Source organism: Myodes glareolus, chromosome 3 (assembly GCF_982192425.1).
Source record: "Myodes glareolus chromosome 3, mMyoGla1.1, whole genome shotgun sequence".
Classification (NCBI taxonomy): domain Eukaryota; kingdom Metazoa; phylum Chordata; class Mammalia; order Rodentia; family Cricetidae; genus Myodes; species Myodes glareolus.
Genome location: NC_142028.1, coordinates 53,857,477 through 53,882,916, shown reverse-complemented (window position 1 = coordinate 53,882,916; position 25,440 = coordinate 53,857,477). Strand labels below are relative to the sequence as shown.

At 45.5% G+C, this 25,440-nt stretch overlaps 1 protein-coding gene across 6 annotated transcripts in view; it reads right to left on the bottom strand.

The window, feature by feature from the left end:
• Positions 1 to 25,440, bottom strand: part of Frmd4b (FERM domain containing 4B) — a 332,373-nt gene that overhangs the window by 97,044 nt on the left and 209,889 nt on the right. For all 6 annotated transcript variants that reach the window (XM_085686778.2, XM_085686781.2, XM_048438441.3 and 3 more), the window contains 2 exons: positions 18,990 to 19,082; positions 3,328 to 3,412 (listed from right to left, as the gene is read on the bottom strand). In XM_085686778.2, coding sequence (XP_085542904.1) covers positions 3,328 to 3,412; positions 18,990 to 19,082 — 178 coding nt within the window. The remainder of the gene's footprint in view (positions 1 to 3,327; positions 3,413 to 18,989; positions 19,083 to 25,440) is intronic.

The following is a 25,440-nucleotide window of genomic DNA, read 5'->3' as shown; positions in this document are numbered from 1 at the left end:
CACTTTGGGCTGTACACACCTTACATAACAACACGCCAGCTAACAATGCCTCAAAGTTGATAACCCACAGTTAACAATGGAGCACTGGGAACTGCAGTGTTTTTACTGTGTGCAAACTTGTCTCCTCTTACAGAAACATAATGATTTCATTATGGAGAACAAAGCCTTCCAATATTTTCCTACCATGATTCCTCAGTAAGGAAGAATCACATTAGTGCATCTTTGTATTGTGTTAGAACATTTGATTTTAAAAGCTGCTATATGAGTTGCTGGCTTGAGTTTCATCAAAAGTAGTTCAGTGGATCTGTACTTGGGATTAAGACCAATTTCCGACAATTTCCCCAATGGCCCTGAAGCACACTTCTGCCGTTTGCATTTCATAACTGTATGAAACAGTGCTCTCAGTCCTGACAGTTATAAAATCAAAATATTAATCGACTATGAAAAATGTTGAAGACTCCTTATATCCTGCAGTGTCTAATACAAGCTAAGATTGACTTCTATATATAAAAATAAACAAACATATCTATCTCATTAATATGCAAATTCACTTTTATCTTTAAAATATGGTAAAATATGTGTATACCAAAAATTGTTTTAAAATAAAATTTTATATGATTTGTTATCAATAATCTCTATACCTATTTTATATATCTAGATATCTGGAGTCACATAAAAAAGAGGTCACAATGAGATTATTGGTCACCCACCTCAACCAAACTGGTGAGTTCCAGGTCCGAATGAGAAACTGTGTCTCAAAATACAAGGCAGATGGTTCCCAAGGAAAGACATCTAAGGTTGACCTCTGATCTCCACATGCGCGTGTATACGCACACACTAGTACCAGCACACGTATGACCAACACAAACCTAAACACACACAAATACTCTGTCCCCCCCATATACACCCCTTTCTAAATTTAATATAAACAATAAACCTGAAAGCCCAAGACACTTTAAGTCACAAGAAACACTAAGAAGGTGTATCAAGGTAGGTTACAGTCAGACTGCCCGGAGTGGAAGCATGGAGAAGCAGCATGAGAAATCAGACATGCTGCACCCGGAACCACAGAGACTGGCGTGACAGAGGCTCCTCAGCAGCGACACAAGCGAAATCCAAATAAATCTCTACCGTCATAGAAATGAGAAACTGCCAACACATACCTTTATATCCTATGAACTATCTTTCAGAAACGGAAGACACACAGGCAGTGGTGGCGCACGCCTTTTATCCCAGCACTCGGGAGGCAGAGGCAGGCAGGCAGAGCTCAGAACTGGAGACCAGCCTCATCTGTAGAATGAGTTCCAGGACTCCCAGGGCTACACAGAGAAACCCTGTCTCAAAAAACCAAAAACCAACCAACCAAGGAAACAAACAAAAAGCCCTGAAGATTAGCCAGGCGGTGGAGGCACACACCTTTAATTCCAGCACTTGGAAGGCAGAGCTAGTTCCAGGGCAGGCAACAAAGCAACACAGAGAAATGAAAACAAACAAACAAACAAACAAACAAACAAACAAAAAAAGCCTTGAAGACAAAGGACACAGTGATTCCAGAAAGTAGGTAAGAAAATGTGACTCGCCAGCAGATTCTCACACTGAAGGGAATGTTACTCAATGTATTTCAGGGAGAGGAAAAATTAAGTCAGGCAGAAAAGAATAAAGATGGGGACTGCACTGATAAGTATGTTTTTTTTTATGTTTTTATTTGTTTGTTTTTTCAAGACAGGGTTTTCCTGTAGCTTTGGAGCCTATCCTAGAACTAGCTCTTGTAGACCAGGCTGGCCTTGAACTCAGGGAGATCTGCCTGCCTCTGTCTCCTGAGTGCTGGGATTAAAGGTGTGCCCCATCACCACCTAGCAAGTTTGTTTTTAAAATAGCATATTTATGTCTTTTGAAGGTGAAGTTCACACAAAGTAGCGTTGTCCCGGCGTGTCCACAGCAGCCAAAAGTGAGGCATGACGGAAACCCCTACCCTGAGAGGTAGGAGGGTCTTACACTGTGTGAGATGAATACGGTAAACTAAAGCAATTATGAAAACAGCAAAACCAAGACTTAGAGTCAATTCAATAAAGGAGGTAAAATGAAATAATGAAACACTCAATCAAAGTCTGGGGAGACTGTAAACCCCTTGCCATGCAAGCGCTGAGCCTCAGAACTCACAGAAAGTCAGACACGGTCACGTGTGTAATCCCAGCTCTCCTGTAAGATGGGAGAGGACCTGGAGACTGAAGGGCGAGCATGCCTGGCAGACACAGGATAGTGAACATGGTCTCAAACAAGGCGAAAGGGAAGCTTCGGTATCCAAGGTTGTCCTCTGATGTTAGCGTATGTGATGTCCCAGTTTATGAGGGCCGGGAAGATGGCTCAGGATAGTCTGAGGACCTTGAGGTTTACCCCTGATTCATGTAAAAAGGGCGAGAACAGACTCCACACCTGAAAGTTGCCCTCTGACCTCCATCTGTGTGCTGTGCTGTGGGGTGTACAACCCTGCACCTCGATGCACACAATACAAACAAAGAAATGTAAGCAAAGACAAAGAGCCTGTGCTGCATAGCAAGGCTGCCTCAAAAACCCAAGCACCCAGGCATCCAGGCCCATACCCATACCATTCCAAAGCGAAGCCAAACAATCAAACTTTGGGTAGGTGGTTTAACTTGACTGCAACACCTCAACCTGGACGGATTTTCCCCCACCGAAGTGCATGTCTATTGAATTTTACAAAAGCAACCCGTCCTTGATGGATAGAAATAAAATGAACAAGAACAACCCCCGCTGACCCATGCGTAAAAAGAACCCATCTGCTGAAAGCCCTCTGGTGCTGAGCCGCCGGTTCCGGTTCCTTGGAACTAGGTGGGAGAGGCACTAGGGACTGGCAGGTGGAGCAGGAACTGGGACTGTGTTTGTTTTGAATTATGGTAAATGTTAAAATGAAGAGGCTTCCCACAATCAACTTATCATTCTTTCTTTCTCGGTCATTCCATGTGGAGCTTCGGCTACCTTTGAAGCAGTGACTAAGCGGAGGTGTGACCATCAGTTCACCATTAGCAGATGGAAAGGGGTTAGAAAGGGGGGTGATCTGGGAAGGGGTGTTGGGGAGGGGTAGGTTGGAGAGCACTGGGTTGGGGCGAGGTTGGATGGGTCAGGGAGGCATAGTCTGGAGGGGTGGGCTAGGGAGGGGTAGGTGAGGGAGCAGAGGGCCAGGGAGGGGAAGGTTGGGGAGTGGATCACAGAGAGAGACTGAATTCTTTAGTTTGGATGTAAAAAGGCCTACGAGACCGTGTCGAAGTCACTGGGAAAATATTCCGTGAACACAAACAATTGCCTTACCTTGTGTACACAGGCCTTTGCGTTCAGGAAAAACAGTTCCACTGTGTTCTTATCCTTCAGAAAGGATATGCTCTCAATGTAGAACCTGAAAGACAGAACAGGACTTTGTTTCTTCAGACTTAACTTCCTTCTCTGGGTATGGTTCTGTTTTCTCAAAGTCAGAGCTAAGGAGCCCTATGGCTCTGCTTTTGTTCCTATGTTGCACATCACCTCAGTGCTCGCACATCTACCTGTGTGTAGGATGTGAGTTAAAGGGAGACTCAACATGGGTCCACCTGGAAACACTTTTTGTGGCTCCTTCTCTGACCCATGCACTGGAACTCAGAAAACCTCAGACATCTTCAGCACATGTAAGAGCCCAGAGCCAAATGAGTCAGGGACTGATTGAGCAAGTGGGACACACTGACCCTGAAGGCATGATGCTGGCCCAGTGGTTCTCACATTTGGGGGAGATGGGGAGGGGCTCCAGGCCCACCTCACCCCACTGTCTCACAGAGAGTTACAGTTAGGCACTGCTCCTTTCCTTTCTATGAGGGACTGGAGTTTCCCTTGGCTAGAAGCCAAGCTCCCCACAGCTCTTAGTGTTGGTCTTTTCTCATGCAAACTAGGGGCTTCTGGGCCTCACTCCTCACACCCTCTCTAAGATTTTCCTTGTGCAGTTTGTGAGCCTACAGATCCCGAGTTCCTTTTTTATCAGAAGAGCTCTGACAGCTTTGGAGTGGGAAGTGGGGGGGAAGCTGAGGATGTAAGCCTGTTTTCAGAGCACATGGTGCCGAAGCTGGCCAGGGAGAACCAACGGGAGCTCTGTGCTGAGTCCCGGGAAACCTGAGTCTCTGCGCTTTTGAGTTCTTGAATATTGTTGTTGAATACTACACAAGAGGCCCACTCTCCTAGGACAACTCGTGCAGCTTGGGCCCTCAAAAAGAACTTGCTCTCAACCCAGGGAGAATCAAAACACAAGAGGACCATGGTAGGGGGATGAGTATCCGCAGGTCTGCAGAGGCATGATGTGGCTTTCTTCATTGTTAATAAAATATGTGAGCCATGCACGCAGCTGAAAAGGCTGTCACAGAGTCATCACAGAAGTGTTAAGGTTGTTTGGAGCGTGCCACCTTCGTGTGCCACCTCTGTGTGCCACCTCTGTGTGTTGGCTTGTCAAGGGAGGCTCCAGGGGGAGAATAAACCTGCGATAGTTTTACTTTAAAGGGTTTAGCTCACTGCTAAGTGAGATTAAGGAAGGCTGGGAAGGCTTGGGTTTTGAGAAGTTTGAAGGCAGGAAAGGAAATGAGGAGTCCCAGGAAAATAGGTTTTTGAGTATGAAAAATCTAGAAGGTCAGTCACCCCTGTTTGTTAGGTGTATGGTCTCGGGCAAATTATTGGTGTGCTTATGAAGGTGTGTGTCATGAGTGCACTTAGAATTCTGGAGAGTTGAAATTAGATACCAAGTGTAAAATGCTAAAATAAAAATCTACGATTGCTAAGAAAATCTCCCCCCTGTCCTCACTGAATTCCTATACAGCAATGGTTCTCAGCCTTCCTGATTCTGAGACCCTTTAATACAGTTCCTCATTTCCTCATGTTGTGGAGATCCCTAACAATAAAATTATTTTCGTTTCTTCATAACTGCAATTTGGCTATAAATTGTAACGTGAATATCGGATATGCAAATAGTCTTAGGTGACCCCTGTGAAAGGGTCATGACCCACGGGTTGAGAACCACTGCTGTATAGCAAGGCTAAGGTGATGTGAGCGGTCTAAACTAGACCCTGTGCATCAGGCGAAGCCACTGACAATTCCCTGGGAGGGCTCTCCTGGGATGGAGACACAGCAAATGAGATGCCTGGGACAAGGCTCACATACAGTAAATTCTAGCTGTCGAGGCTCAGCCAAACCTTACTTTGTTCAACAGGCTTGAGGGGTGTGATGAAATTTGAACTGTATCTGCAGATCAAGAGGACACAAGATTCTGCTGAGCAAAAGAATAAATCAAGGAGATACAAACACCCCAGTTAAACAGAGCCTTCTAAGGCCAGTGTGAAAAACAGTCTTGGAATTTGACCTTTACCAAGACAACATTCGTGATATTTTGGGTCCTCTCATTGCTTTAGTTTGTTTTATCCTGGTCACAGCTCTGAGAACCCAGGCGGTGAAGAGGCCTAGCAGGACAGAGTGCTACTCAACAGAGCCTTCTCATTGTATGGAAATGGTCACACTAATCACACAGTCCCCTGGAGAGTGGGAGAGGCAGGATAAGAAGGTCTCCTAGGACGCTGAGAGAGGCAGAAAACAGAAACCACAGGAAGTGGGAAGGGACACAGAGTGGAGAGGAAACAGCAGGACTTGAAGGGAGGGGCCCAGTCTTTGTGGTGGTGGCTATCAGGGAGAGGGGAGCCAGAGGCTGGCTGCTGCTGGGGTCCTGAAATGAACAGTTGTCTCTATCTCATCCTGCCAGGCGGTGGGGGTCCTTTGTTTCCGTTACTTTCCTTTTTTATGTTTGTTTGTTTTGTTTTGAAGCACTATGCATCCTTGGTTGGTATGCAACTTACTATGTAGACCAGGCTGGCCTCGAACTCACAGAGATCTGCCTGTCTCTGCCTCTGGAAACTGGAACAAAGGCTTGCTTGTGCCACCACACCAGGCTCTTTTGCATTTCCTTTAAATCTCTGACTCTATCTATGACTATAACCCAAGGCGGTTTCCAGTAAGAGCCGAAGGGGTAGCATCGGGATCCTGGCTGTTGATCCTGGCTGTTGACTGGGCTCCTGCTTGTGTGCTGAGGTGTGCCCAGGGTTCCCATGCTCTCTTCTAGTTAACGGTCACAATCTCACGGTTGTTTTCATCTTTTCACAGATGCAGCCGAGAAACTTCAGAGTTCTGCTTACAGAACAGGCTAGGTCTGACTCGGGATCCTTAGACTCTGCTGAGAATGCTATTAACCGGTTCCTCTTTCTGGCCATCTCTCCAAGGTGCTGAGTCAGCATGTGCACTGAAAGCTAAGCCCTCAGTAATGGTGGCTCTCTCAGTTAGGTTAATACACACGAAGAGAAACAAGACATGCAACCATTAGTGCATTAACATGCATGGACACATGTTTTCTCTATGTCTTCAAAAGAGCAAAGTCAGCACCTGTGGGCAACAGTTAGCAGGTGATAGGTCTTAGACTATAATGTATAATGTTGGAGCTGTCGAGAAGGGAGAAGCTCTCCCAGGGCAGGGATCTCTTAGCTCAGAGTCCCCAAATCACACCAATAGAGCCCTAAGTCTGCTTTTTACCCAAAGATTCTATACTTCTATTCCTCCTTTAAGCCCCCATTCTGTATTCAATAGATATCTGCTGTCCAAAAAATTAATTTTTCAAATTGTTGAGAGTACAGCAATGAACACAGCTCATGCATTGTCAACACACCCTCAGTCAATCAAACTAATCATGGGTGCACATATAACATATAACTAGAAATTATTCATTTATCAAACATTGAATACCTGACTGGCACCAGGCATTGAGAAAGATGATGGGAGAATTAGGGACAATAATGACAGTGTTGGTAATGACACTAGTAACCATTTATCTAGAGCCCTCTATGAGCTGGTCACTGTGCAAGAATTCTCCATATTGTTTTATCTCCATTTTTAGGTTGAAGAGAATTAGAGAAAGCAAATGCCAAATACGAATGTTCAGTCTGTTTATAGAATCCATGACTGATAATCTGTTTTGCTCAAAGAGTATTTAACTGTATCACACCATTCTCATAGAAAGACACTGAAGATGAACAGTCTTTCCTTCAAAGATCATATATCATGAAGGAAAGGCAGCATGCATGGCCACAACACAATGTGCTGATTATTATTATCCAGGGATATGGCCACTCTGAAAGGGAGCACCTCTCAGAGAATAGCATTGTACTAAGATCACAAGTGCAATGGATTTTCACACTAACAAGTTCATAGTAATTCCTTCAGTCTCTTTAAAATCCAATTCTCATTTAGATTTTTCCTCCACCTCCAGCACTTTCTTCTTAAATTCTGTGTCTGAGTCAATAATACTGCATTGATTGGCAGTGGGAATCACATATGCAAAGCCAGAAGGTTGCTGGCTGGATAGGAATGGGTGAGACTGAGCAAGGGACTAACTACCCTTGGAGGTATAGGCACGTGACCCAGGCTAGACCAGGTCAATCCTTTATGGTGGAATTTAACACTGGTAGAATGACCTACAAATAAAGGCACCTGAATCCTACTTGTCCTGTTGGCATCATCCTAATGCATGTCACTGTCCCCTGGTTCCTGTTCTCCAGAGTCCCACCAAAACCCTGTCTCCTCTGAGGCTTCGTTAGGGTCATTTTCCTGCAATGATTTTTCTTTCTATGTTAGCTGCAATTGGAAGATGTTTGTTGGCTGCCAAAGAATCTAATTAAGCTCTAGCAGCAATATACAGTGTTCTTCTACAGACATCATTTCTTCCCCTTCATCAGTAATACTAGATTCAGTAGGAAGCAAATTCTGAATCTATCCTGCAAATGAGAAGGCTGAAGAACAGAGATGCAATGCTCTCGTCTCTTGGCCAGAGCTAGGACGTGGTGGAGCCGTGATAAGCTGAGCTGAATAGACATCCTAGTTTATGTCCCCCCAAAATGTGATGTAATTCTTTCCTATAGTAACCTTCTCAATGAAACCCACTGTAAACACGGTGTCATGGGGGCCAACAAGAGGGATGCAATTAATTCAGCGGATAAATAAGAGGGAGCGTGCTGCCAACATGAAATCCATCTCCTAAGCGCCACAGGAGAGGGGACATTTGAGCTGAGTCTTAAAGAATGTATGAGGTCAGCAGGTGACAGTGGCAGGAAGACCATTCCAGGCAAAAGACATATCAACCTGAACAGTTCCGGTGCCAGGCTTTGAGAACTGAAGGAACCATCTTGCCGGCGCGGCCCAGCACCAAATCGATCTGTAGTTCTTCCAGCTGTAAACAGATCCCTTCAAACCAAATACCGGACTCATCTCTGATGCCCAGGCCCCTGACTGACTCCTACTTCCAGAGAACAAGTCCCGATCCGATTTCTCACTAGCTTCTGACATTCTTCCTTGGTTAGCCCCGCATCCAGTTACTGGCTCTCTGAATCCACCATTCTGTCAAAGGGATCCTTGTGACAACTTCAGGTCTAAGGGGTGTATAAAAAGTACGGATGGTCTTCAGGGACAATGACTCTTTAGACTAATAAATATTACACCTATTGATTCAGCCCTTTTCATAAAATATAGTGTTTCTTTTCTGTGGGTTTAGTTATGAGGAATTTCACCAGGATTCTGTGAATCTGATAGGCAGGCTAAATGTTCAGCTTTAGAACCAAGCCAGGCTCTTGGAATAGGTGTCTCTCTGGAGACAAACCACAAACATAACATAAGATAATTTCTTGGGAAGAACATTTGCTTGGGGGAGTTCCAGTCCTTACTTTTCCTGCCCCTCCCCTAACAAATTCTCACTTCCTCATTGTTTACATAATCCCTCATAAGGGATTCTAGAACATGACATCTCAACACCATGGGAAGACAGCCAGCAGTCAGAGGGAGATGGCCTGCCAGTCAGATAGCAAGATAGCAAATGAAAAAGGACAAGTGGGAAGATGGCCCAGTAGGTAAAGTGCTTGCCCTGCAAGCAGGAGGACCTGCGTTCAAGCCCTGGTACTCTCATAAAAAAGCCAGGTGTGGTGGCACTCATTTCAGACAGGAGGATTCCTGGGCCTTGCTAGCCAGACAGCCTTGCCTACGCAGCAAGATCCAGATCTCTGACACCCTGTCTCAAAAACTGAGATGGACATCACTTGAAGAATGACTTCTGTGGTCAGCTTCTGACCACCAAATGCACATCTGTACACACACACACTGGAGCTGTCTGGGTGGGCTCTCCTTTGGATAGTTAGTGGTGATAGGGCAGCCACCATTTTTTACGTCATGGTATCTGTCTGTAGTGGCCAAAGCAATACTGTGGGGCCGGGTGTATTCTTGTCTATATCTCAAGGCCTACATAGGTCTGTTTCCAGAGTTCAGGACCTCAGTCTGGCTCTCAGTGTCTGTCTTCCCTTTTAGACCTCCATGACATGGGCCAAGCACAGTGGGCAATATTCTATATGGCATAGAATTGCATGGCAACAGCTCAGAAAACATGTAGCCAGGCTGCCCCTGACCTTCTCATGTGGCCTAGGCTGGCTCTAAATTGGTTGCCTGCTTACCATCTTAAAGCTGGTCTCCATGTGAAACAGGATGGGAAAATATGTCAAACAATGGCTGCCTGGCCAGTCATGACTTACGCTCGCCTCACGTGAGTATATTCTCTCGCTTTATTAAGGTCTTGGCTGTGCTTGAGAGGCAATCTTCTAAATGGATAAAGTGGGCAAGAATTACTCAATCACTTTGTATTCTGAACAATACTGAGTTGGTGACTGGCAAGAGGTGGAGCTAGACCAGCCCGCCTCACTTGAGTTTCTCTAGGCTGCTGTGGATAACTTTAAGAACTTCCTTCTGGCTGGGGAGATAGCCCACTCAGCAGAGTACTTGCTGTCTTCCAGCCTCCATTACCAAGCACTTAGAGGTGTATCCGCCTACCCACAGGTTCCTACATATGTGAACACACACACACACACCAGAGAGAGGGAGACAGGAAACACCCACCCATGTTCCCACACACACCAGAGAGAGAAAGAGGGAGACAGACAGACAGAGACATACACCCACACACCAGAGAGAGAGAGAGAGAGAGAGAGAGAGACAGACAGACAGACAGACAGACACACACACACACACACACACACACCAGAGAGAGAGAGAGAGAGATAGACAGGCAGACACAGACAGACAGACAGACACAGAATTCAATGTGGGCACATGCCTCAGAAGCATCTCATCAGCTCCTGATCCACATTCTGAACAGGGTGATCGATCCCTGTTTACTGATGGTAACGACCCTTCAGTGCAGCCAGGCACCTTCACCATGCAAGCTGAGGCTGAGCTGAAATGTAAACACATATCTTGGTCTCCAAGTGCATCTCTTTCTCTCAGTTGCTGCACAGCCCTAGTACAGAAGGGAGTCCAGTGTGCTCCCTTTCATCTCTGTGAGGGCAGCAGTCTTGGAAAATCCCCAAGAGAAGCTTTTTCTGCTTCTCCTATGTGCTTAGGCCCAAAACTACACTCTTACTCTTCCTCCTTCCTGCATTTCCAGACGGTCAAGGGGAGCCAGACAGGACATCAGCTGAGCCTGTAGGAACCTGCCCTCTTGCTCTTCCTCTCAAAGGAGACTGAGTTTTCCAAACTCTCTAGAAGGGCTTGTGTGAGGAGTGTAAGGACCTTGCTGTGACCTGAGAGGGGACAGGGGTGAGCATCCCCAGGGACTGTTTATTAAGTGCTTGGGTCTTCAAAGCAGGGTGCTCTCAACCTCCAGAGGGCAAGCAAAGGCTAAGGTTTTGCAAGGATCTGTCTGGGAAGCGAAGCAGAGGAGGCATGTCTGACGGGGAGAGGCCAGCTGGGTATGGTGACTAATTAAGATAAATGCTAAGGCCCTCCACCCCAAGCAGAGAGGACTGGGTCAGACCCAAGCCAGACAGTCTCAAATCTTCCACAGTGAAAGGCTGTATATCACCCAATGACTGTTTTACCTACTCAGCACATGGAGGCAGAGTCTGTGGTTTAAAACTTACAAACACCTAACATGCGTTGCAAGCCTCCCTCACCGTTAACATGTAATGATTCAACAGACCCTCATGCTAGATTAGCAGTATATGTTTTGTTTCTACCAAAAGCTACACAGCTGAGAAGTAAAAAAGCTGGGACAGGAGCAAGGAGTGCTGGGGAAAGCCTGCTGTCCATGGTGGGGGACTGAGAGATGTGGATGGGGAGGTTTGGTTATCAGAGTTTGGGGTTTGGGGGGGGGAGTTGACAGTAGTGGGTGAGGCCAGGAATGCCTCTCAGCACTTTACCGCCAGCCAAAGACAACCTGGCTCCAAATACCAGTGCTTGAGAAACCCTACACAAAGGAGCACACATTTAACTTGAAAAGTTTATTATCTTTGCTATTCCTGTGTGTGTGCGCGCACGTGCGTGTTCGGGCCACCACAGTGTGCATGTGGTGGTCGGTGGTCAATTTTGTAGACTTGGTTCTCTTCTTCCACTTTTATATGGGTTCTGGAGGTTAAACTCAGGTCATCAGGCTTTTAGGGCAAGTACCTTTGCTTGCTCAGTCATGTCACTGGCCCTAACATTTTAGCTTTTTATTTTATAGTTTCTTCTACCCTTCACAATACTAGTTATTTCATTTTCTAACATCCTAAGGCTTCTTTCTTCATTGGCCTGAGACACACATAGACACACACACACACACACACACACACACACACACACAGAGAGAGAGAGAGAGAGAGAGAGAGAGAGAGAGAGAGCGAGAAGGTATTCTTCTCTGGCCTGTTTTTTAAAAGCTGCCTACAGTAGGCAGAAACAGCCTGCTTATTTGATCAAGAAGCAGAAAAGTAAATCTGCAAGAAACTTGAGACTGGGAATGAGTTGAGATTCTGTGTCTTTCTTGAACTTGAATTAGGATGGTGTAACTTCACAAATGGAAACCAACACACACCACCTGGAGGTTCAGAATTGGTCTGGCCCACTGACAGGGTCATGGTAGACAGTGAATGACTCACAGTTACTCCCAGGTTCTGGGATGCTCCGAATCCAGAAGGGATTGACTTCGGGGGCCAAAGAAAGACTCACATCCCTCCCCACCCTCTGCTGAGCCAGGAGGGAGGAGTCTGGTACTCCTCTGGACTTTTAAATCACATTCCTCTTTCAAAAGGTGTTTTTCCTATTGTCCTGTTACTGTCACCCACCTCCTCAATGACTGTGAGCTAATTCACGGGATCCTGTCACAGCCATGGTAGAGTTTCTTTTTTATTACTCTTTGTATTTGAATTAAAAAAAAAAAAAAACAAGGTTTGTTCAGTAATTTACTGCTGCCCACTGCAGGGAGGATTTAAAGAGATGTCAACGACGTCATTGCACTCTGCAATTTAACCCCTGCTAACATCCGAAACCCCCCTTTCCTCTTGAATGATTTGCTTATTTTTATTTCATGTGCCCGCATGTATGTCTGTGTAGGGCTGCCAGCTGCCCTGGAGCTGGAGTTCAGACAGTTGTCAGCCACCACTGCTGTGGTCATGATGCTCCCTAAAGTAGAACTCATTCCCTGTTCTTCAGTATTTGGAGACAAGATCTTGCTGTGCAGCCTAGGCTGGCCCTGAACTCAGGATTCTCTTTCTTTGACCTCCCGAGTGCTGGTATTGGAGGACATATACAACCATAGCTGGTCCATCTCATCGTAGAGGCCTAACTTCTGAAGGCAGGCCAGAGGCTGGGATAGCAAAGCACGCAGTGTTCAGGAGGCTTTCAAAGGCTGCTTCTCCCCAACCATTCAGAAAAAAAAAAAGGTAACATTTTCCTCTCATATTTCCTAACAGAATTCTCCTTCAAGCTGAAGAGTGATCAGTCCCGAGTGCCCCCAACAACGCTTTGGGGTGCCATAGGGAGGACTTGCATAGTCTGGGACAGAGCAACTATGAGGAGGAAAAGAAAGGAGGAGAAACACACACACACACACACACACACATACACACACACACACACACACACACACAGAATGGAGAACCTAAGAGCTATTCAGGGGCTAAGGCTTGGGAAAGTTACTGAGGTCCCAGCGGGTGGATCAGGGTGGTACCAACCTGCGCCAGCCCTGCTGCCCTCCCCTGAGGGGTTGGGAGCCTTCCCAGTGAGGTCAGGCCAGGTCCTGCACTTCTGTTTAAATCAAGCTTGTAATAGCTCATTCACTATCAGCTTTTCAAATGCTCACATCTGGGCTCTATTACCAAAAAGGCATATGTTTGCCAAAGATAATTTACAGCTGTGAGATAGCAACCTCCAGTCTGGGAGGAGAAATCCCCAGAAGTCTGAGGGAGTTTGCACTCACACGGAGATGGCTTGCTTTCATAAATTATAGCCGCCCATTCACAAATGGGTCAGAAGCATAATTTTTTGAATTTTATTTCAAAATTTCAAAAACCTATTTATTTAGTGTGTGTGCACACACATGTCAGAGGATAATTTGTGAGTGCCCATGCTCTCCTTCGACCATGTGGACCCTTGGGATTGAACTCGGGCTTGGCAGCAGGCACCTTTACCCACTGAGCAGTCTTGATGGCCCTTATACAAGCATTTAACATACATCTTAAAGGCTTTGTAAATGGGGGTGCAAATATTAAATGCTGAAATCATAAGTGCTGTGTGCTTCTCTGACTCTTCCCTTTTGGGGAAGCATCCTGTGTCAGAGCTGCTTCCACATCAGGGTATAAGGTAGAGATTCATTTACGTTCCCATTGGTAGGACTGCCATGCCCAGCTCAGGAGTGAATGAGACAACTCACGCCCAGTGTTTAGCCTGTGGCCTACTACAGGGCTTGTGACGTTACAGGAAAGAGGAAACTTCTCAGTGAAAGTACACAGTGTTTTCTTTCTTTCTTTCCTTCTTTTTTTGTTTCTTTTTTTGTTTCTTTTTTTGCACAAACCCTAAAATTGGAAAAAAGACACTAGTTTTTATATTTGCATACGGTTTTTAAAGTCAGTTTACATCTTCTGCTTTCTCTTGCATTCTCACAAGTCCTTGATGAAGGTTTTGTTCGTCATCCCCAAGTTACGGAGTATAGGGTGCAGCATAGTCTCTTCCCGTCTCTCACTTTTTTTCCGGGACCTTTGCCTCTCCTTCCCAGCTTGGTTTCTCCCAGCACCCCTGCCCCGCCTGCACCCCATTCGGCTCAGCACTGGAGCCCCGGCGAGTCTGCTATAGAGACTGTGGGACAACCACTCTCTTAAGCCCCAGGAGTCCAGTGCTTTGTCCTGAACTCCAAGCTCCCGTCGAGGCCACTCTGTCCTTTGGGTTCTCTCCAGACACACAGCTCCCCGCCAGGCATGCTCCCACTGCCCAGCCTGCTTACTAACTAGTTTCCTGGCCTGGCATGACCCTCCTCCAGAAATCTGATACTCCCTCGCCTCATCTCCTGTTCTTTGACGATAACAGCTTCTGCGGTAGGATGTCTTGGGCCACTCTCATTCACCCAGCAGCCTGGCTGCACTAACACTTCCTGTTTTCCATCCTGAAAGCATTTTCTCTTTCCAGAATCTCTTCCAGAAGAGACCTTACACATTCACTTTTTTAGTGCCAATGTCCTGCCAGTGGCTGGGAGAGCAGGACACTCACTACCACTTGTCATGGCAATGCCAGCACCAGCACACGACCAGACCCGGTGTAAGAACTTGGTAACTACCAGATGAATGGGCACAGCAATTAACTTAGGAATGGCTGTCCATCTTCAGATGAGGGTGGCAGAGCTGCTTCCTCATGCATGGCTGTCTCTCCTGAGCAGAAGCAATAAATAATGAAGGAAAAGAAGGAAAGGAGAAATGCTTATTTGAGGTTCAGTGTAGCTCCTTTCACATGGTTCCCTGCCCCTGAAATATTTCTAAAAAGTACCAACGTAACAGAGGAATCCCAAGCTCCTCTCGAGGATCTATTAGCATCCGTCATAAATACAGGCTGATTCTTATTTGTTCAGACACAACCTGTCTTATCATGTAGGCCCTCGGGAGACAAGGCAGACGAGGACAATCCTGACAACAGTGACTTAATGAAGTTGTGATTCACGGGAGGGACAAGGAGAGAGGGGCTCAGCCACAGAACCCTGTCCAGGGCACACCAGCAGAACTGGGGCTGGGACTGAGGGTGAGGTGGAGGCTTTGGTTCTAAAGGGGAGAGTGAGGGCATAGCTCGACATTTCCCCCCAAAATGATGACACTGGTCCCCAGCCCTCTCTCCGGAGGAAATGAAACACAGCATATTCTCATATCCCCTTCTTACAGCTGGCTGCGGGACGCCAGACTAGCTCACCCTATCTCTAGTGTCAGCATTTGGGTTTGTCCAATTGTTTACTTGAAGAATAACAGTGACATGCGTCCTGGCAATGCAGAGACACCGGAAGAGATCTTTTCTGACTGTGTGCTAACTCATCATCTAGATGGCCATGTATGAAGGGCCCTTGTACTCTGTACACGAGAACATCTGATATCCACGCACAAGGAGCCCCGTGTTCTGTATCTCATTTTGTCACTGATGTCCATGCAGGAGGGGTCCTGTGCTGTGTGTCTCCTCCATACATCACCTGCTGTTTATGCATGGGGATATTCCTATGCCTGTACCCTAGCACATTACCTGTTATCTATGCATTAAGAACCTCTGGACTTTCAGATACCTTTATAGTGTCCAAAGATCAAATCAGCCACGCAATACCTTTGGTTACATTTGTGTGACTGTCAGTGTGTGTGTGAGTATGCACGTGGAAGCCAGAGGTCACACTCAGGTGTTGTTCCTTATGGGGCTGTCCACGTTGTGTGTGTGTGTGTGCATGTGTGTGTGTGTGTGTATAATATTCCCCATCTCCGCCAGCACCCAGATGGCTGGCCAGCAAGCCCCAGGGATCCACATGTTTAGGCCTCATTGAAGCTAGCATTACAAATGAGTATCATCATACCTAGGCTTTTTTAAATAAATTTTTATTTTTTAATTTTTGTTGGAATTCCCTGGTTGCATTCCCTAGTCAACGCAGGTAACCTAACGGGTTCTTTCCTCAGACAGAAATGTCACCAACAATTCTGTATTCTTTCACTGGAGGTGTGAGACCTTCAGACAAACAAGTGTGTGTGACAAAAGTCATTCTCTAGCTGCTCCCAGACTGGATCCGCCAATCCGTGACCTCAGTAAATTCCATTCAGGATCCAGAGAGTTCTATCCTGCCTTACCATTTCTTTAGCCAGAGTAACAACAGCTGCTTAATTGGAATAATAAAGACTATGATGATATCACTGTCTTGTTGGGAGGATGAATTACATGAATCATTAAAACCTTGATAAGGGTTTCAAATACGCTAGCAGAGAGGAGAAAGTTAACACCAAGTGGTTACAGGACAGTTGAGATAACGCGCTAAGTAGGGGCTGAAGCCCCAGGAACAAGCCAGCAACTGCTGTGGAATCCCAGGAACCTGCTGGAAAAGATAGCATGGCCTTGTGAAGGACGACAGCCAGGAAGCAAAGGCAGGGTTTGCGCTGTGGAATTTTCAGACACACGCTTGACCACCGCAGCTGTCAAAAACAGGCACACAGATGTGGTCACTAAATAAATGACACTTGTTAAGACTGTCCGAAGACACAATGCCTTTGCTGAGCTGGGACGCAGCAGAAACCCGGCCTGTGCACACAGGGATTAATGCGGAGGAATGCTGAGGGTGCCCAGATTTTAGCATAGCCAGGAGCAGCCCATGTGTGTATAGGAGGCTGGACAGCTGGGGGATGCAAGAGCAAAGGAACAGAACTTTCTCTCTCCTTAGTAAGATACAAACCACAAGCCAAGAAACAACCCAGCCAGGTTTGCTCTGTGGTGGGAAACTGAAAGGAGAGGCGGAGGCTGAAGCTGGTAGAGAGGAACTTCTCTTTATCTGAGTTTGAACTGTCCACAGCGATAACTTCATCATGGACAGGCACCTCATTGGCATGGGGCCACTTTTCCTTTGCATTCTGACTCCTGCTCAATGTTAGCAGGCAGCTTTCTTCTTGCTTCTGCCTGTTCCTCCTTTTTCCCTTGTCCTGGGCACACAGGCCTCACATCATCGTGTTTCAGTAAACTTCAGGTTTTCTTTAGGATCCTTGGGCACTTCTCCAGCTATGACTTATACTCCAACAAGTCATCTCTATGTGCCCTCCTTCATGGGCATTAATAAAATTCTTAGGGGTTGGGGACGCAGCTTAGTGGCGGAGTACAGACTTCGTGCGGGCAATACCCTGGTTAATCCCCAGCACCATTAAAAGCCAACCAACAACAAACAGGGTTAAGGGTAAGAAAAAAAAAATCCCATGCAGAGCTCATAAAATTTAATTTTATGTGACACGTGTCGTGGAAGTTAGAAGAGGGTATCAGGTCCTCTGGGACTGGAGTTATGGATGGTTTGAAGCCATCATGTGGGTACTGGGAATCAAACGCAGGTCCTCTGGAAGAGCAGTCAGTGCTCTTTAACTACTGAGTCATCTCTCCAGACCCCAGAATCAAAAATTGAGAAAATGGCCACCAACAAGAACCAGGCTTCCCTCCCCCACCCCAGGGCTATGAACACAACACAGGCAAGCTAAGACTCAGTAACTCTCAGTGGTTAGTTTGCATAAGAATCACAGTTTTAAAAAGGGGTGAGATACAGCATTTTTGTGTGTCTGAATTCCATGGAGCAGATGAATTATGACAGTATTTGTAACATGGCACCATAACTTACTTTGGCTCAGCATCATAGGAAGGAGGAGGAAAAGGAGGGAAAGAAAGGAGGGAGAGGAAAAGAAAGGAGGAGGAGGGAGAGGAAAAGAAAGGAGGAGGAGGGAGAGGAAAAGAAAGGAGGAGGACGGAAAAGAAGATGGGGTAAGGAAGGGGTAGGGATGGGGTTCCCAACATCCTAATATAAAATAAGATGTATCTTCCTCACTAAAATTAAACTTAATCTTAGACTATTCTTCTGATTGAATTAGCTTGAAATGATTTTACACTTATTATTTTGTGTGTGGCTGCACGCACGTGGATGTCAGGGGCCAACTGTTGGAGTAGGTTTCCTTTGTCCCCGGGGAGGTTCTAGGTATCAAGCCCAGGCAGTCACACTTGGCAGATGGTGCCTTTCCTGGCTGAGGCATCTGAAGCAGCTTTATGAAAATAAAATCTCCCAGCCGTACAAATGGGTTGTAAAGCTGTTCCTTAGATTTCAGACTGGGGCAGGGCCACCACAGAAGGAGCTTTGGGCTCCACTGGTCATGTTTGGTATCTTAAGCTATGGAAGGGGCAAGAAGGCCAGTCTAGGCATTCTATTTCTCTTAGACTGGTAGTAGTTAATGCTCAAGTATTTTCCTGGGCCAGCTCAGAGAAATCCCTGATTCAGTTAAATGCATCCGTTTCAGGACCTCGTTAAGGGACTTCACCAGACAGAGCTCATAGAGCACACTAGGGCTGTGAGAGTTACCCTTGTCTGTCTCTGCGTGAAACCATTCGGGTCTCTGAGGCATTAGGAGAATCCTTTCTCTGGGGATTTGTTTGCATTGTATCTTCCACGTCAGTTAAGACACGGAATCGTACCAAACTCAATTGTTTCCACATCTCTAGCCCACATTATTCCAACATAAAGTATAGCAGTAAATGTTTCAGATTTCAGAGTCGAGGAATCCTAACAGTTTACTGAATAAATTTTTTTTTTCAGAACTAAGAATTGAAATATAGCTCTCAGGTTCCTCAGCCTTAGATTTAATCTAAGAATCTTTGAGGGATAAAGCAAACCGCTTCCCTCCTTTATCTTTAAAGGAAACAAATCTACGCAGTATCTATGGTAACCGAGACAGTGGACAATCTCTTTCACATGGTCATGTTCTCAGGGGGTCTACTCTCTTTCTATTCACTATCTCTGATGACTAGGAATGTTGAAAAATAAAAAAGTAAAACAAAACAAAACAAAACAAAAAAAACAAAAGAAGGAGGTGAATGCTGGATGCACCCATACATACCTGACAGCAAAGTGTAGAATAGCCGGGCCAGGCTTCTTAGGCAAATCATGCTCCAGAACTCTGTGGTCTAGCTGCAGCCAGTTCTCTTGACCCCTGTGAGAAGAAGCAAAAGCAAAGGGTGGCGTGGTTAGTTCAGCAACACGCAGTGCTGGCAAAGCTGCCTGGAAAGAGCCGTGCTTGCCTGCCAGGCAGGGATACCACGGGCCGTGAGGCCACCTCAGCCATCTCCCTCAAACCTATTGAACCTGTCTACTTCTGAGCTAGTGTTTGCAATGGGTTGAGCTTGCCAAGAAGAACTTGCACATTTGCAGAATAACCTACACATTGATAACACTCATTTTGATAGCTAAAGGTCTGGAAATAACATGAATATCAATATGGTATTGTTACAGTAACAATCTAAATGTATGCAGAGAAATGTAATGCAGTCATAAAACAAGCTGGTGAGACTGCATACAAAATTGCTTGGAACAATTTCCTGGATCCAGATCTGAAATTAGCACATGAGAGGCAGAGGCAGAGGCAGGCAGATCTCTGAGTTCGAGGCCAGTCCAGTCTACAAATCAAGTTCTAGGACAGCCAGGGCCACATAGAAAAACCCTGTCTTTAAAAACCAATCAACCAACCAAACAACCTAACAACCAACCAACCAATCAAACAAACAAACAAAAACCTTAAATTAAAAACAGCAAGATTCCCTGGGCATGGTGATACATGCCTTCAATACTAGCACTTGGGTCTCTGAGAGTTCAAAACTAGCTTGGTCTATACAAGAAGTCTGGGCCAATTGGGAATATTCAGTGAGATCTTGTTTCAAATAAAATCAATAAAATAAATTTAAAATTTTAATAAAGTGACTAACAGTAAGTATAACATATTACCTATAGTGTTTTTTTGTTTATGGAAACAGAGCCTTGCTGTAGCCCAGGTTTGCTCTACCATCCCTTGCTTGCCCATTTCCTTAACCAATGGAAATTCATATATAAAGCATGTACAAATTTAAAGAAAAACTGAGAGAATAAATAAGAAATAAATAGTGCTTTGGGAGATTGACATTGAACAAAATTAAATTAATCTTTAGCTATATATGAAAGGTTAACTGCAACATGTTTTAGTTAAGAAAAGGGAAATTTTCCATCAAGTCCAACATTGCAGTTTTCAATGCATGCACAAGTCAGGCCTTTCTGGAGTTACTTCTGTGGAGACATGACTTACAGATGTCTAAGTATTTATTTACCTCAGAGCCTCATCAGTTCGCAGGTATAAACAGTTCTCTCAAGACCTTGACCTCTATGGTTCCATGCTCTGTGGATTGTTTACATGATTTCCAAGGCTGCTCAACTGGCCCATCCATCTTAGAGCCCGCTTAAATGTTCTTACACTAAATCCAGTTTCAGAACCCACTTCTGGGGGGGTGGGAAAGGGGTGTTGAATTCCAGCAAAATCTGTTACGAGCTAGAAAACATTTTCCAGTCTATTTTTGTCCTTGAATAAATAATTAAAAGACAAACTCAGGAAATTCCAAGCTGCCATTCAATATAAGGAGATAGAAAAGGGCAGTAGAGATGGTCGAGCAGAGGAATACACTGGCTGCTCTTGCAAGGGATCTGGGGTTCAGTTTCCAGCACCCACATGGTGGCTCGTAACCAGTCATCTGTAACTCCAGTTCTGGGGATTCCAGTGCCGCCTTCTGTCCTCCATGGGCACTCTATGTATACAGCACACATACGTACACGAAGGCCAAACACACCTATGCATAATATCCTGTAAATACTAGAAACAGAGTGGATAGGAAAAGTGGGTACAAATAGTAACAGTATAAATGATAACAGCCACTCTTCAGTGAGCAAATATTTTCTAGCAGCTCTTAGGGCTCAGGTCTTAGGTCTTAGGTCTCCATGTATCTAGACGTGAGCTTAAGCTGGACTATAGAAGGATTTCTGGCACTCAGGTCTGATAAAAGCCAGCATTATTTGAGAATGTGTGAAAAAAGTCCCTCCCACCCCCAAGGTAGTCATTCTCCTGGCTTCCAGCAGAAGGGGCAAGGCTCTCCATTGATGCATCTGTGGTCGCACATCCAAGCCCATGTTGGCCTTCGTGTCCCCCAGTTCCTACTCCCAAATCCTTGATATACATTTCAAAGTCCATGCTAGCCTCCTGGCCTTGCCCTCCCCACAGCTACTGCCCTTATAATCAAGGCGATTTGTCCGCTCCCCTTGATCTCCCCCACTCTCCCGCTTCTCTAGTAGATAACCCTGGCCACGTCCAGTCTTCTGCTACTTCTCTCTGCTCTGGCCTCTTCCAGATGCCTCCGGATATTTTCTTTCTCTTATTCATTACTAATAAAACCCATCTCCCTAACCATATCATGGAGCAGTCATTTCAGTGATCCCTTCACTGAGCCCCTCACACATCCACCAAGTTGAAAATCTTTATCTCTTAACGTTGTGTCTTATAGTAAATGTACAAGGAAAATGGCAGGGCTGCGGTTTGAATCCAGGGCTTTCAATCTTGGGTCCATGATGTCAAGGGATTTCCTACCTCCTATAACAACATTGGGCTCAGTTTATGTGCATCTGTTTTCATAATTACCAGATAAGGGTGCGGGAAACTGCCCCAAGATTTCCTTGGTGGAACATTGGGGAACTTCGTAGAATTCGTGATTTTGTGTGTAAGGAAAAAACAAAAACCAGAAGGCTGAAGTTAAAGGATTCTTACATTATATTTTGTCATATTTAATGTGATACTTATTTAAAGACACGTCAACTTCAAAGTTGCTAAAGATAAAGGTTAAAATAAGTGGCATGTCAGGTTTAAGGTTAAAGATTAAAGCTAAAGGTTAAGGTTTAGGTTAGAGGTTAAAATATGTGGCATGTCAGGTTTAAGGTTAAAGGTTAAAGTTAAAGATTAAGGATAAAGAAAGGTTAAAATCTGTGGCATGTCAGACCACATGTTCCATATGGCAGACCAGGCCAACTTTGAATCTTGAGATTATAGGCATGGACCACTAATACATAAATTGGATTTTAAAATTAGTTTTTTTTTATAGTTCTAAGTCTGTTTATAGTCTTACCAACAGAATGAAAGTTCTAAAAATTGAGAAAGAAAATTACCTATGTCTAAGTACTAGGATATAATATGGTTCATTTAATGTTTTTATTTTGTTGTTCTTAAGTATTTTCCTCAATAATCATGAGATATAATTAATTAAAAAATTAACCAACCAACCAAGCGACAACAAAACAAAGCAAAACTCAAAAGACAAGCACTTATAACCATAAGCCACATGTTTTCTTTCCAGATTCTATGCCGTGGAAGCCCATTGTCTCAGGTCCACCAGAAAGGACAGGGATCCAAAACTATCGTTGTATTGTAAAGCCTATCTGTTATTTCTTCATCAGCAAAAGTCACTCAGCAAAGCTTTTCAGAATGGGTGAAGGGAAGGGGACAGAAGGGCTTCCCCTGTGGGGAAGGAGGGCTGAGACTGCCCTCTAGGGGTGGCAGTGGGGAAAAAGGGCTGAGACTGCCCTCTAGGGGTGGTCGACCATCTTGCACACAGAGCTGAGGAGCCTCGGTAGGGCAGCCTCAGGAATTCCATCCCCCCTCTGTCAGGAATTTGCTTTACTTGGTCGGCCTTGCTGCCTTTGTTACATAACTGTGGTCTGTTTTCCCATCTCTCTTCTGACTCTGTGAGCTTGGGGTAAAGATGGTAGCTAGTGTCATTGACTCCGTCCCTTTCCGCTTTCCTTCCTCGGTTGATGTGGCACTGGAGCTGGAAAATGCAACTCAGCCAGTGCCCTGGGAGGGATCGACATGGTGGTTTCATGGGGGTGGACAGAAAGGGAGTGCTGGGGGAAAAAAAAACCTTCCAAAAATATTTACCAGACACAGAACCAGGTTTGTGACCAAGACTTTCCGAAGAGACACCCTTAGACGTAACAAATATGCTTCCAGGCCCTTTCCTCGGAAAGGTGGAAATATCCAAGACCTTCCTTCTCCCAGAAAAGACCAACTCATACTCCTGAAAATAAAAACAGATGGAGCCAGGAGACACCTTCCCCAGCTGGCTGCAATTCAGACATGAGATGTTGTCTGTTACCTGTAGGGGAGTTGGGGCACACAAGGTTCCTGGGAAGGGTGGAAGGTTTGACTTCTGTGGCCCAATAATATATTGGAAGGGAGCCCACAAATCCCAGGGTAGACAAGGAAGATGGTGGCCCAAGTCATGCAAGGAAATCACTCATACTGTCCTGCCTCGCTTTTTGGTGTGTGTGTGTGTGATGTACACATGTGTGGTATGTTCGTACATGTATATGCAGTTTGTCTTATCATTCTTTGTCATACTCCCTGTGGCATGGTTTGTTATGGCACCAGGAGTTAGGCTGGCAGCCAGTAGGTTTCAGCCATGTGCCCTCCTCTTCCTTACACAGTGCCACATTATGGATGCATGTGGACACACCCAGTTTTCCACCTGGGTCCCAGGTCTTAGAATTCAGGTACTCATGATGGTGCAGCAAGCGCTTTTACCCAGGGAGCCCTCTCCACAGCCCCTTTCTTTCTCGCTGGAGTTTTATACATGGCCTAGGCTGGCCAGAGTTTGCAGTACAGCTTCCAGGCTGGGACCGCAGGTAGGCAGCACCATCCTCAGATCTTTTTCTTTTCTCTCTGAAACAAGTTAGAACATCTGGACAAAGCACTGTGCTTGGAGCTTCTCCAGCAAGCCGTTGCATGGTCTGGACCCTTCTTCCCAGTACTGACACTGTAGTTCTAAGGCCTGCTCTTCCCCCATAGACTGTCCTTCAGTGGCTGCAGGTACATTGCCATCTCCGTGATCCATGGGGCTCACCCGTGTGTGGTCTTGTCCTTTGCTCACCCCCTCAGGCTGATGTCTTCCCACTGAGCAAGAGCACAGCACTGGGCTTTGTTGCAAGTGATGCTCGCCTGGGATGCCACCTCCTTTCCCCTCTGTGGATCCTGTGGGCCTGGCCCAGTTCTAGAGAACTGTGTGAGAGCACTCCAGAGCCCTGAAAAGCCTCTCTTGCATGCGTGCCTGTGCGCTGGACTCTATGTGTCTTACTTAACGGGTCTGAAATACAGAATGCCAGTGCTCTATTCTGGGCCCTTTATAGGGCATTTGCCATAAAAGGACTGTTGTTATACGCAGGTTATAGATATGAAGCATGAGTGTCAGCGATGTCAAACACTGCTGTCTGATCACACAGCTACAGGATTCTGGGTAGCTCCCCACCTCGCTCTTAGCCCTAATCTTGGACTTCTTTCCTTCTTGCTTTCTGCACTCTTCCACAATGGTTTTCCCTACTTTTCTTAAAAACTAAACCAAGCCAAACATGATAGCATTTATCTACAATCCCAGAGGCAGAGTTAGTAGGATCAGGAGTTCAAGGCCAGTCTGGACTACCTGAGGTCCCATCTCAAACAAACAGACATCATTTTAAAACAAAACACTGGGATTTAAGTCAAACTGGGTTCCATCTTTGGACAATCAGGCTTTTGTTTGCAGAGCTGGTTCCTGGTGTTCCATGCACTCTGTCTTCCAAACACCATCCTGGCCTACTCTGTCTAAAACTGCTCTTCCCCAGCTTTCCTTCAAATGGCTTCTCATATGATCTCAGGAAACTTAAAAGTTTCTGTTATTTTCTTATCATCCCTTTGCTTGCTAAACTAGACCACAAACATTACAATATGAACTCTTGCAAGCAGGGAATGGTAACTAAATCCTCAAAGCTAAATCCCCGGTATCTAGAACACCATCTGGTAGCTTATGGACACTCAGGGAACATTTGCTAAACAAATAAATGCATTGTTCTAGTCTCCAGGCTTTTAGCTTCAACTTGATGTGATCTTCTTCTAAATGATAGTGTTCGTAGCAATTACAGTTCATAGCATATCGTTCAGTTGTGGTGTATTTATGCCCATAGGTCTTACATACTTTTTTTTTACACGCAGATTCTGCCTGCATGTGTGTGACTGCTTAATCATTGATTCATGTGAACGGCTGTGGCTCTCTGGCCAGTATTGTGGAAAACGAACAGATCCGTTTCCTATTTTATCCAGCAGAGGGCAGACAATCAAGTGCCTCTCCACCAGTGATTCAGAGGATGAGGGTGATGGCTGGGCACTCGCCCCGCCACACACCAACTTTGGGTGAGTCATCTTCAGAAAGCATTCTGAATCTACTATAAGTTTTTTTTTGGGGGGGTTTGTACACCTCTAAACAAATATCTGGGTTTTACAGCCTGAGTTGAGGGGTTTGTTTAGATTTTGTGGAGGTCCTGGGTGAGAAATCATTAGCCCGGTATAAGGTGTTAAAAACAAGCTAAGTCATTCTTGAGGTTATTTTCCTCCTGGTTCCACTGAACAACTAAAAAACCACTTCCATCCTGAGAGTCACGGAAAGAACGTGGTGGCTGGCCAGCATATTTTGTGTCTG